Source organism: Urocitellus parryii, chromosome 6 (assembly GCF_045843805.1).
Source record: "Urocitellus parryii isolate mUroPar1 chromosome 6, mUroPar1.hap1, whole genome shotgun sequence".
In the NCBI taxonomy this organism is placed as follows: Eukaryota; Metazoa; Chordata; class Mammalia; order Rodentia; family Sciuridae; genus Urocitellus; species Urocitellus parryii.
Window position 1 is genome coordinate 104,334,225 of NC_135536.1, and position 13,423 is coordinate 104,347,647.

A 13,423-nucleotide genomic window follows, 5' to 3' on the forward strand; every position below is an offset into this window, starting at 1 on the left:
CACAACATCTTTGTTGGTATGTGGTGCTGAGGATCGAACCCGGGCCGCACTGCATGCCAGGCGAGCGCGCTACCGCTTGAGCCACATCCCCAGCCCTGAAGGTACTTTCTAAATACAGAGAGCACTAGTGTCAATAGGATTACCTTTCCTTAATTCATTACATCATGGCTGTATTTTCCTTTTTCCTAACTGGTCATGAAGTAGAACTGAAATACCCTATAAACATTGTCACTGTCATGGAATGATGTTTTCTCCCTGTTCTTGAAGTAAATATAAGAGAATTAAACGTTAATCTTGTAAATCTAGATCCATCACCCCCCCCCCCATAGTTAGCCCTTGATGATCTCGTCCCACGATCTTGAGAATCCTGAAATAGCATAAAGGGCTGCTCAAACTCTTAATTCCCCAATAGCTTTACAATGATTATGTCAATTGAATGGAGAACAGGTAGTGACTTGTCATTCTTGAAACCACTCTATGGACGTTACCTTGTTTCCAATTTTTCACTATTACTGCAATAAACATTGTACCAGTTTGCTAGGTCTATCTTTATAAAGTATCACAAATTGGGTAGTTTAAACAAATGAAATTTTTTGCTGCACAGTTCTAAGAGTCTATAAGTCCACAGGGTTGGTTCCTCCTGAGGGTTGAGAGAAGGATCTGCTCTAGGCCTTTCTCCCTTACTTGAAGACAATTGTCTTCTTTTAGCCCCTTATAATTATATTATAAGTTATAATAACTTCATCTTAATTTTGTTACTTCTGCAAAGACCTTATTTTTAAATAAGGTCATATGCTAATGTACTGGGGTTGTTATAGTTTGGATCTTGAATTTTCCCCCAAGACCCATATGTTGAAAGCTTGGTCCCCAGCCTGTGATGCTTTCAGGAAGTGGTGGAATCTTTAGGAGGTGGAGCCTCGTGGAAAGAAGTTAGGTCATTGGGATGTGCCATTAAAGGGACTCCAGACTCTCCTGCTTTTTGCTTCCTGCCTGTCATGGAGTGGCTTCCTCTCCTAAGTGTTCCTCCTTTGATGTGCTGCCATGCCACATGCCCAAAGGTAATTGGGCCTAATAGCCATGGACCGAAGCCTCTGAAGCCATGAGCCAACATAAACTTTACTTTTTTTTATATCAGGTATTTGTCAGTAGCAAAAGGCTAACACAGAAAATTGGCTCTGATAATTAGGGTCATTGCTATGACTATACTTGACAATATCATTCAGAATCCTTTGAAATTGGTTCATGAGAGGAGTTTGGAAAGGTTTGGAGCAGTGGGCTAGAGAAAACCTAGAATGCTCTAAGTGGAGCCTAATGGGCAATTTTGCTGAGGGCTTAGAAGACCAAAATGCTGATAGCAATGTGAATAGTAACGGTGACAAAGAATTTGAAGACATTATGTCCATGTCCTGAGACTTTGTGGGAGGCCAGTTGAAAGGTGACAGATTAATTTATGTGGTGGAGAAAAATTTCAAGGCAGTGCACCATTCAGGCAGTGACATGGGTTTTACTGGCTGCTTTTAACCAAGTTTATTGTGACAATCGGGAGCAAAGCAAAACAGTAGAAAAAAAATTGGAAAACTTGCAGTTTGGCTAGGAAAGGAGTCCTTTTAAAGGTGCTGCCAAGGGGACTGGGGCTGTGGCTCAGTGGTAACATGCTTGCCTAGCATGTGTGAAGCATTGGGTTCGATTCTCAGCACCACATATAAATAAATAAAATAAATGTCCATCAACAACTAAAAAAATATTTTAAAAAATGGTGCTGCCAAGGAGGGTGCAGTTGCTGTTAAACAGAAGCCAAGCACTTTGCACTGGGGCGATAGGAAAGCTGTCTTGAAGATATGTTAGGATTAGGCCAGACACTCGTTTCAAAGACTTGCAGGACTGTCTAGGAATTGTTTCCCTGGAATTTGATTCCCTGTGTGCACTCAGGTAAAGCACTCAGTTCCAACAGGTCCTAGTGGCAGATCATGGTGCCATCAGATCACGGTGCTGGTTTTGCAGGCATGTAGAATGGAAGAGGTATGTGGTCATGGAAGCTTCTGCCCATATTTCAAAGAAAAACCTCATATGCCAGGCAGTGCAGGGCAGGTTCTGAGTTCCTGCAAGTAGCCTCACAGGGCCAAAGCAAAGCTGCAATCAATGGGACCCCTGAAAGGCAGAAATGCAGGAATGTGGAATGTCTACTAAAGGAAGGTGCCAGAAGTATGCAGAGCCCTCCCAAGAGAGCAGCCAGTGAGTCACAGTGTAAGGTCATGGAGTGGGGCTGCCCAAGCTCTTGAAGCCCACATTCTGTCAGTGCCCTGAATACCAGACATGGAGCTACAGGATATGATGTTTGCCCTGCTGGGTTCTGGTTTTGCTTTGGTCTAGTCCCTCCTTGCTATTTTCCTATTCCTCTCTTTTGAAATGGAAATGTCTACCCTGTGCCATTGCATCTCAAAAGTATGTAACTGATTTTTACAGGGGCTTAAAGCTAAAAATTTCTGCTTTAAGTCTCAGAGGAGACATTTGAGCAATACTGGAACAGTTAAGACTTTTGGGACTCTTGGGAATGGGCAGAATACTAGTTTGGACCATAATATTGCCCAAAGGCCCATGTATTGAAGACTTGTGGTGCCATTAGATCATGGTGCTGATTCCCAGCTCATGGCACTCTCAGAAGGTGGTGGAGTCTTTGGGAGGCAGGGCTCAGTGGGAGAAGGCTGTGTTCTTGGGGGCAGGCCAATGAAGATGATATTGGGATCCTGGCATCTCCCACACTCTTCGCTTTCCAGCTGCTATGAGGTGAGCAGCTGGGCTCCAGTAGGTGCTTCTGCCACGATGTGCTATGTTGCCACAGCACCAAAAGCAGTGGGCCAGTGGTTCAACTGATCATGGATTGAAACTGAGCCACAAAAAGTCTTTTCTCCTACGTTGATTATCTCATATATTTGTTACAGTAATGGAAAACCAACACTAGGGGTTGGCTCCAACATCAATTTGAGCCCATAACAAACATGAAAAAACAAAGCAGTTCACTGATTCCTTTATTTATTTAGGAGGTAGGACGAGGGCTGCAGAGAGGGATCACAGGAAAATTACTTATAGTGAAAGGGTCAAGAAAGGTCTGCGGGGACCCACCTGGAAAGCAATGATACGGTTTCTGTAGTTGAAAAGGCATGTCTGAAAGTACCTGATGGGAGTTTTGTAATAAAGCCTACCTTTATGAATGAGTACAGTGGAATACTACTTAGTACATTCATACATGTTTCTACCATCTTGATATTTTTATATATACAGTATATGATCTGTTTTTATAAATGTACAGCTTGGGAAAAAAAAGAGATCTTTCTTATAATAAGTACAGCATTAAACATAACCAACATGGGCCAGCCACATTCCAATTGAAGACCCAGAAAGCAAGGCTGACAGCTCAGTGCCCAGCCCCTTTTCTGCCTTGCAGCCTGATGGCCCCAGCACAGGTAAATCAGTGACCCTCTGCTCCTGAGGGCTCAGAGTCCAACCTGCCCCTGGCATTTGCACAGTAAGTGCCTATTCACACCAAGCCCAAACTGCAGAGGGTGGGTCCTCCCTGAAGGAAAGTGGCAGAGAGGAATGTGTGTGTCAGGTATGGAAAACAGGAATGAAAGAAATGTGCTCTTCTACTAAAGGCACTTGTCAGTGGCCATCTATAGCCAATCTCTAGGCCTGGTGAGCAAGTGGGGTGCTTTTGGGTTGAAGCCAACAAGGTCTGAGTGGACCTCACTTATCGTCTCACCAGGTTTAAATACAATAAATAAATCTTGGTGGTGGTTTTGCCCTCCTGGGTTCCTATGAATAGGCTACCTTTTAGGATAAATGGAGTAACACTCCCTGTCCCCAACCCAGACTTTTCCAGAGTCTTCTATGGGAAAGATGCCAGAATAGCTTCAGGTCTTGGAGAAGCAATTGCTCACTGTGGATCAGAAAGGGAGTCTCCAAATGTCCCCTTCCCTGTCTGTGCCTGGAGCTCCTCTGCCCCATGTGTCAGTCTCTGGGTTCCTCAGATCTTGGTCACATAGTTGTTGGGAAACAAGCCCTGCTTGCCTCGTAGTCGACCTGTCCACCAGCCAGAAGGATCTGCAGGGGGAGAAAGGGGTGATTCAAATGACTTCATCCATGCTCTTTTCACTTCTTTGTTTTGTGTTATTATGAAAAAGTTTGTTGTGAAAAGTGACCCTCTCCGCCATGGCAGATACAGAAATGTACCACTCAGATGCCCTTTGAAGAAAGAACCTTCAGCAGGGATATGAGGACAGCTTCAACTGTTAGCTCCCATAAGATCCATCCTAGCCAAACCTGCCCAGGGCAGGTGGGAGACTTTGTCAGGTGATGGTGTCCAGCTTCCTCCCCCTTTTCTTTCACAGGTATTACCGCTCCTAAACCTGTCTCAGAATCTGAAGAACCAGGTCTGTGATGATCCTTCATACACTTGATTTCCCATATTTATTCCAATTCTGTTATGGTTTGGATCTAAAATGCTCCTGTGTTAAAGGTCCCCAAGGTAGCATGTTCAGAGGTAAGACATGTGGAAGGTGATGGGATCATGGGGTTCTAATCTCATCAATAGATTGATTCATAATTTAAAGGGCTATTGGGAGGTTATTTTTAATTTTGAGACAGGGCTTTGCCAAGTTGCCTAGGCTGGTTTTGAAACTATGATCTTCCTGCCCTAGCCTGTAGCTGGGATTAAAGGTGTGCACCACTGTCTGGCCTGATGAACATTTAAGGAGGTGGGGCCTAGTTAGAATAAGTAGGTCACTAGGGGTGTGCACTTGAAGGTTGTATCTTGTCCTGGCCTCCCTCTCCCCTGCCCCCTCCCTTTCTGGGTGCCATAAGGTGAGTAGTTTGGCGCCACCATGTGCTCCCCATCACGATAGTCGGCCTCATCACAAGCCCACAGCAATAGGGCCAAGCAATGATGAACTAAAGCCTCTGAAACCAAAATAAATCTTTCCTCCTTCAGGTTGTTTTCTCAGGTTTTTTTTTTTTTTTTTTTGGTCACAGTGACAGGAAGCTGACTAACAGTCCCTTTACCAGAAATAATTTGGTATATATTCTTTCAGACCTTTTTCCATGTGATTATAAACATGAACAAATCCATTTAAAACAGAAAACAGACCAATTAATACCTATTTATCAGGAACTTCAAAACTTAACAGACATAATCTTTCCGTATCTATACTTAATTTTTTAATAGCTGCGTTATATACCAATATTTACATATAATAATTCCCTTATTGAAGGACATTTCTTCCCAATTTTTCATTATTAATACAATCATTGTCCATACATTTTTTTTTTTTGTACCAGGGATTGTGGATTTTTGGTACCAGGGATTGAACCCTTGGGCACTTAACCACAGAGCCACATAGCCCCAGCCCTTTTTTATATTTTATTAAAGACAGGGTCTCATTGAGTTGCTAAGGGTCTCACTGAGTCGGTTAGGTCTTCACTATATTGCTGAGGCTGGCTTTGAAGTTGCAATCCTCCTGCCTCAGCCTCCTGAGCCGCTGAGATTACAGGTATGTGCCACTGTGCCCAGCCATATGTCTATTTTTTATGTCCACATGTAAGTAGTTCTGTAAGATAGATTTCTGGGTCAAAGAGCACAGACTTCCTATTATATTTTTTATTATTTTTTTAGTTGAATATGGACAGAATATATTTCATTTATTTTTATGTGGTGCTGAGGATTGAACCCAGTCCCTCACCCATGCAAGGCAAGCACTCTACCACTGAGTCACAACCCCAGCCCTAGTATCTTTATTTTGAAAAAATTATTTTTCGTACTTTCAAGAGGACAATCAGTGAAAACAGATATTCAAAACCCTTCTCTGAGGGGAAAATATATTATCTATTTCTTGTACTTCATGTAAGTCATCATTTTAAAAATTACCCCTTTTGTACACAAATGATAGCATACTGTATGTTCTGCACTTTTAAAAACCTTAACAATATATAGTAACAATTATTTCATATCCATGAACAAAGAGCTCCTGAGAAAGAGAGATAGCTAAGTGGTAAATAAAAGCAGCTTCTGTATTCTCTTCTATAGCTGATAATGTTCTACTGTTCATTATGGTCTGTCTGGTTTTCTGTTGCTTGTTCAGCTTTCTTGAAAATTGCAAATATCCCTCTTCTTTTTCTTATGGTGCTGGGGATGGAACCCTGGACCTTGTGTATGCTAGGCAAGGGCTCAACCACTAAGCCACACCACCAGTCACCTATGTTTTTATACTGTTTTAATATTTAAATAGTTGAATCAACAGATCTATTATAGAATTTTTAATATAATTTTTGGGACATCCTTTTTTTAAAAATAACTTTTAACTTTATTTATTTATTTATTTTATGTGGTGATGAGGATTGAACCCAATGCCTCATGCTTGCTAAGCAAGCTCTCTTCCACTGAGCCACAATCCCAGCCCGGGGAAATCCTTTTTTTTTTTACATTGATATTAACAAAACAATACCATACTTTCTGGACTTTTCTTCTCTTTTTTTAAGTATTGGGGGTTGAACCTAGGGGGTGGGGTGGGTACTCTACCACTGAGCTACATCCCCAACCTTTTTTATTTTTTTAGACAAGGTCTTGCTAAGTTACCCAGGGTGGCCTCAAAATTGCAATACTCCTGTCTCAGTTTCCCAGGTAGCTAGGATTATAGGCATGTGCCTAATACTTATCTACTTATATTTGAAATTCATCTTGGTATAGAGAATGAAGAATAAATCTAAAGTAGTTAATTGATAGGGAATTAAAATTTTGGTAATTATTATTTAAAAAAATTTTTTTTAGTTGTAGATGGACACAGTTATATTTATTTATTTATTTGTTTTTATATGGTGCTGAGGATTGAACCCAGGGCCTCACAGCTGCAAGGCAAGTGCTCTACCACTGAGCTTTAGCCCCAACCCCAAGAATTTGGTAAATATTGCCACATTTCTTCTAAAACAAGATCTATATGTATTTCTCCTACTGTTACTAAGAAGAGTACCTATTTTTTTGGTATGTGTGTCATACTGGGGATTAAACCCAGGACCTCACACATGCTAGGCAGGTGCTTTACCACTGAGCTATATCCCCAGATCCCTATTTTCTTGATGAGAAAACATGAGTTTATATTCTTACTGCACTCCACAGTTATAAAAATGAGCTTTCAGTAACTCCTTTGGTAGCAAAACTTGACCTGGACCAATATGGATGTGTTCACAATGTCTCTTCTCACTGAGTGTGGATATTTGTTTGAGTTTAGTTTGACCCACAGGGTTGTTATATAATGTATAGCACATATGTCGTTATTAACTCTTTTAACATCTTCCGTTTTGCCTGGGTTGGGGAAATGTGGACTGTCTCACATTTTAATCTTTGCTGATGTTGTAGGTGAAATGTTGACTCTGCATTTCACTCATTTCACTCATGATCTGTGAGGCCCTGTTGTCTGCTGCCTTAAAGGCTATGTCCATGTTTGGAATGGATTATTTGGCTATGCACATGGAGATGCTACTTATATGTTTAAGATGTTTTTTCTGGTCTACCAAATATTTTACTTTGCTCATGGTGCTTTTCACATATAGAAGGTTGCAAGTGAGCTTTATGTGGTTAACTTCTGCGTGGTTTTGTCTTGCATGAAAGCTTTTCCCATCCAAAGATTAATGTTCTAGGTTTTCTTCCATGACTTTGATAATTTTATCATATATTTTTAGATTTTTAACTCAAATCTGTAGCTTATTTTGTGTATGAGCTAGAGATATAACTTCATTTTTCTCTTCAAAATGTAAAGCAATTGTCTATTCTTTCCCCTCTGTTTAAAAATGCTGCATTTATCATATACTAAATACCTATGTATGTGTGATCTGTGTCTAGACTCTATTTCATTTAGTTAGATGTCTATCTGTACACTCATAACATAAGTTACAGTGATAACTAATAGCATATTTTGAAACTTCTAGGACTATACATTGTATATACAAATATATAATTGTTTTAATTATAACCAATATGAGAAATGAAAGTAATACTTTTAATTTGAACACTTAAGAAGATTGCATTTAACACTTTGTATAACATTCATATATACACATGAGTATATTTTCACACACATACATATGAGACTATAGTCCAGTTTGTAACCTGTTTCCTTTTTCTAATGAACATTTATCATGTCAATAAATAGTATACTTCTATATTATCTTTAGTAAAAAAAAAATGTATCAACATTCACTGACTGAATATAGCAGCTTATTTAATCAATATCCTTACTGGATTAGATTTTTTTCAACAGTTTTGCTAAACAAGCCTGGTGATAAAAATCTCATCTGTGTTTAAGAATTCATTTCAGCTGGACATAGTGGCACATGCCTGTAATCCCAGAGCCTTGAGAGGCTGAGGCAGTAGGATCACGAGTACAAAGCCGGCCTCAACAATTTAGCAAGGCCTTAAGCAACTTGGTGAGATCCTGTCTCAAAAAATAAAGGGTTGGAGATGTGGCTTAGTGGTTAAGCATCCCTGGATTCAATTCCTGGTACCAAAAAGAAAAAAGTTTGTTTCAACCCTGATATCTTTGAGGAGGACACTGAAAAGCCTGTAGACAACTAGAACAATAACACTCAGAGGCCATTTTGAGGGAAACTGTCCAGGGTCCATAATTCTCCTTATAATGATCTCATGTGATGAAGGAACCTGTTAAAATTCCTGGAACTATCCTGAAAGTTAAATTTGCCCAAAACTACTGTCCACTCAGTTTGTGCTTGCTCTGTTTTAAACCATGAATGGCTCCTCACTGTCTTCACAAGTTCTCTGAAGCCTGATATTCTGGACCTTCTATCCTCAGGCCATTTCTACCATCTTCTCATCTCTATGACATCTCTTTGGGGATTCTGTATCATGGTCAAGGATCAACTTGCTTTAATCTGCTTTTTCTGGTCTTCATGAGTTTTCTGTCTCTGTCCTAAGAGAACTCTTCCTATCTTTCACCACAAACTTCATAGGGACTCTTTTGACAACTTAAGTCAGTCAGTTATCTTTGGTTTTTATGTTTTCATAAACACTTATCTTCACTCCCAAGTTAAGAAAGCCCTCAGCCAAGCCTAGGGACCTCTTTGACAATGGACACTCGAGGTTGCTTCTCTGGCCTCTATTCTATCTACCTTCACTATCAAGAAACTTGAGGTTTGAGTTGGGTAGACCTCCACCTATTTTCTAGGGCCATTCCTTGCAGGACTAAGCCACTCAGGGTACAGTCCTTGTCTTGCTACTGAACTTGATAGAGGGATGGGCAACTGACTAATTTGGTCCAATCTGACTGAAATTTAGGACTTTTGTCCAGTGGTTAAGAAGTTTCAGAGGTAAGGCAGATTTCATACATGGCCTGCAATTCTGCTTCCTTTTTGCCACCACAAACAAAAAAATGGCTTGAGAAGGGAGAACATACAAAGAAGAGGGCAGAACTAAATGAAGCATTAAAAAGAAAAGGAAGCTGGCATCTTGAACAAATAGCCTCAGGCCTGACCTGCCTCTACACATTTCAGTCAGAGAAGCCCATAAATTCCCTTCATGTTTAGACTAGTTATATAGCAAAGTAACTGCATATTCTTTGGGTACAGCCAGTCATGCACTTACCTTCTTTGATAATATCAATAATGTCATTGGCATTAAAGCTGAGTTCATCTGTGTCCTGAGCATCATAGGCATACAAAGCCTTGCACTGTGGCACCTGGGGCTTGGGCTTGGGCTGAGGCTTTGGTCTGCCACCTGCTGGTGGAGGCCGACTGGTCGTCTGTCTGCGGACACTGTGGAGAGAGTGGAAGAAAATGAGAGATGGGAACCAACAGGGGCAGCAGTACGTATGGTGGTTTGCAGCATGGGTGGACATTGTCTTATTCAAGTTTAAAACTACTTCCATCCTTAGAAGCTATATGGCCCAAAGCGCACTCCCTGAACTTTCTCCAAGAATAAAAATACCCTCTCTGACATAGCTCTTTATAAACATTAGCTGCTGTTATTATCATGTCCTCAGCATAGAAAGAAATGTGGAAAAGACATCTAAACATTTAAATAATGAAGTCACATATCTATTCCTTCTTCCCCAACTTTGGAAACATAACATTTTCCAGTGCCACAGAAGCATGCAGGTACTTCTTTTTAACTGCATTCCCTTCCAGAATTAACTCTACATTTTCTATCAGTAATTCTCCTGCTTGTCTTTACTGTTTTACCACACATGCAAATATCCTTGAACAACATCCTGTCTGCTGTTTTTGTGGCTGTATAAAAGGAATCATTGTATATTTTTCAGATGTGCCCTGTTGAATGTAGTTGTAGTTCACTCATCCTTGCTGCTTTACACTATCAATTGCATGAACATGCCACAACTTACTCATCCAGTCTTGTGCTGAAGATCATTCACTATTATGAATAAATATTTCTGTGAATATTCTCATACAGGAGTATATCCAGTTTCTTAATATGAGCATTAGTGATGTTTGGGACTGGATAATTCTTTGTTGTGTGGGGTATGTGTGCGCGTGCACTTTCTTTGCACTGAAGGGGGTTTAGCAGCATCCCTGGCCTCTTCCCTGACCTCTACCTACTGGATGCCAGGACCAATCCCCCATAATGGTCGTCAAAAATATGTCCAGTGTTTTAACACTAACCAAGATCCTTGAGCTTTGAATTTCTTCTTTATCTATACACTGTGCTATTCAAGTCACCATTCATAGTGTCCCAAGGCATGTAACTATAACTTGTTCCATTTTAGCGATCTCTTTAAACTTGTATCTGAAACAATAAATGTTTATAAAAAGCATTTTTGATAGGGAAACAAGAATCATCCCCCCCCCCCACTTGGCTTAAAAACAAATCAGGGTAAAGCCTATATATTCATTTGCTATAAAAGAAATTTAAAATTTCTTCCAAAAAGTGTTGAGTAGAAACTCAAAGTCTGGGAATGGCTCTTAGGTCTGTCATGTCTGTTAACACCTACACAACAGGAGGAGGGGGGAAAAGGGTCTTTCCAGCCCTTAAATTCTGAAATGAATAATCACATTCAGTTTTGGGCTGGCTCTTGAAGGCCACAGCACAATGTCCTTGCTAAAGTCCTATACTGACAGATGTTCATTGGGAGAGAGGGGACTGACTGACAGCCCCAGCAGGGGTGGGGCTCCTTAGATGGCTCTTTCCATACCCTGAGTGGGAGGGAACAAATCCTGAAGCTATTCTGGCTCCATTTCTCTCAGGCCAACACACACAAAGCACTTTTCTCTGATGGCAGAGGAAAGGCATCTTATAAATCATTAGCATGACTTCACTTCCTACCTAGTGTCCATTGGAAATCCCCATTCTCTGTTGGAGAAGTGCTGGCGGCTCTGAAAGCTGGCCAAGCAGGCAGGCTTTTGATGAAGCACCCTATATATTGGGGATGTGTCAGCATTTGGTTAATGAGAGCCATTAGCCTGGATATCAGAAGTCATCTGACTTCCCAGCAGCAAGGAATGCAAGGGAGTGGGCTGTGCACCAGAACACCCCTGGGGCGGGGGAGGAGGCCTGCAGCCCAGCAGTAGAGCATAGTTGGAAGTGCATGTGCTCGATGCACACATACATGTTTTTGTATACACCTGTTGTCCTCAGAGAGATATGTGGCCTCTTGTGTGTCAGGGGAGGAATGAGTTGGTGTAGATAACAGAGGCCTCTGGAATTCAATAGTGTTAGAACTTAGTTACAGTTGCCTACTGGGGGAGGGAGTGAGACTATTTAGAGGGAAGATAAAATGAGTGAATCCCTGAGAGAAGACTATCTACATGGGCAGCCATGTGGCATCACTACCACCAATCCCTGCTCTGTCTGCCTCCTGCTCTAAGTCCTCTCTCTTCTTCCTCCTTCATGTCTTTTCTGCCAGATAATTCCTTTCTGAGACTTAAGTATCACCTTAAATCTGACCATCACCTTAGCTCAGTTTTAATTAGCTCACTCCATCTCCCCCTGAAAATCTTTCTAAAGCTTCTCTCTGCTCTTAGGAAAAAGACCAAAACCCTTTATGGCACCTACAAAGTCTCTGCCAGGTATGTCCCCAGCTCACATCCCAGCTGCACATTGTGCCACACTGGTGCCTTCCTACATTTCTTCATTAGCCCCAGCTGAGGGTAGAACTCCTTGTCTCCACACCCTTAGCTTGCATCCTATTTACCTTGAAAGGCAATATTTTGTGCCCAAGATCAGGAACAAACAAGGATGTCAGTGATTACCATTCCTGTTCAGTACCATACTAGAAACTCTGGCCAGGGCTTTTAGGCACAAAAATTAAAAGGCATCCAGACTGGGAAAATAGTGGAAATATCTTTACTTGCAGATGAGATTATCTTGCATGGAAACAATTTTAAGGAATAAACTAAAAAACTATTAGAATAAGTGAATTATTAAGATGCTAGAATTTTTTATACAATATAAAATCCACATATAAAACTCAGCTATATCTCTATGCACAGCAAGAAATCCAAAAATGAAATTGAGAAAACAATCCCACATCAAAAAAGAACACTTAGAAATAAATTTAACAACAGTATGATTCTATTTATGTGAAATGTCCATAACAGGCTAGTCTAGATTGATAGAAAATAGACTAGTAACTACATAGGGCTGGGGTAGTGGATATGGGAATGGCGTTTTGGGGGGGTGATGAAAATGTTTTAAGTTAACTTATGATGATGTTTGCACAACTCTGAATATACTGAAAAAATGTTGAACTATACATTTTAAACAGATTAATTTTGTGGTATATAAATGGTATCTGAATGAAGTTTTTTTTTTTTTAAAAAGTAAATAGGGGAGGTTTGCACAATTCTCTGAATGTACTGAAAACTGTTGAACTGAACATTTTAAATGGGTTCATTTTATGGTATATAAATCACATCTCACATGAAGTTGCTTTTTTTAAAAAAAGTAAATAGAATGGGCCTCTTTGGGTTGTGCAATGCATCATTAAGCCCTGGAGTGTCCCTGCTGGCTTGTATGTCAGGCAGCTGCTGGGGAGTGTCCTAGGCACAGGTCAGAGTGAAGGTGGGGAGGATCATTCAAACACCTGACTGCCCAAAGCCCCTGCATGAACTTTGATCCCAAGGCACCAGTGGCCACTTTCTCAGGATAAATGGCTATTGGTCAAAGCAGAAAAGGTATTATCTGGGGAATTGGGGTTCCTGTGTAGACCCATGAAAACAGCTGGTTTGATTGTTCTAGGCCCCAAACAAATGCTACCGTGCTGGAAACACAAGGCCATTAAGTTCTTGATTGAATGGAGTTCACAGCACTTTACAGCTGGAGATGGGAAAGACCAGGGAAGTTTTGAGACAAGGTGTTTTCTGGGTAGCAGAGGGTAAACAGATTTGGAGAAGGAGTGGATGGGTGGGTGGA

At 40.8% G+C, this 13,423-nt stretch overlaps 1 protein-coding gene across 1 annotated transcript in view; it reads right to left on the reverse strand.

The window, feature by feature from the left end:
- Nucleotides 1-3,027: 3,027 nt before the first annotated feature.
- Nucleotides 3,028-13,423, reverse strand: part of Myo1e (myosin IE) — a 191,121-nt gene continuing 180,725 nt past the window's right edge. Inside the window, exons 27-28 of the mRNA XM_026384866.2 lie at nucleotides 9,641-9,810; nucleotides 3,028-4,098 (exon numbers count right to left, since the gene is read on the reverse strand). Of these exons, the coding sequence (XP_026240651.1) occupies nucleotides 4,022-4,098; nucleotides 9,641-9,810 (247 nt within the window). The 3' untranslated portion in view covers nucleotides 3,028-4,021. The remainder of the gene's footprint in view (nucleotides 4,099-9,640; nucleotides 9,811-13,423) is intronic.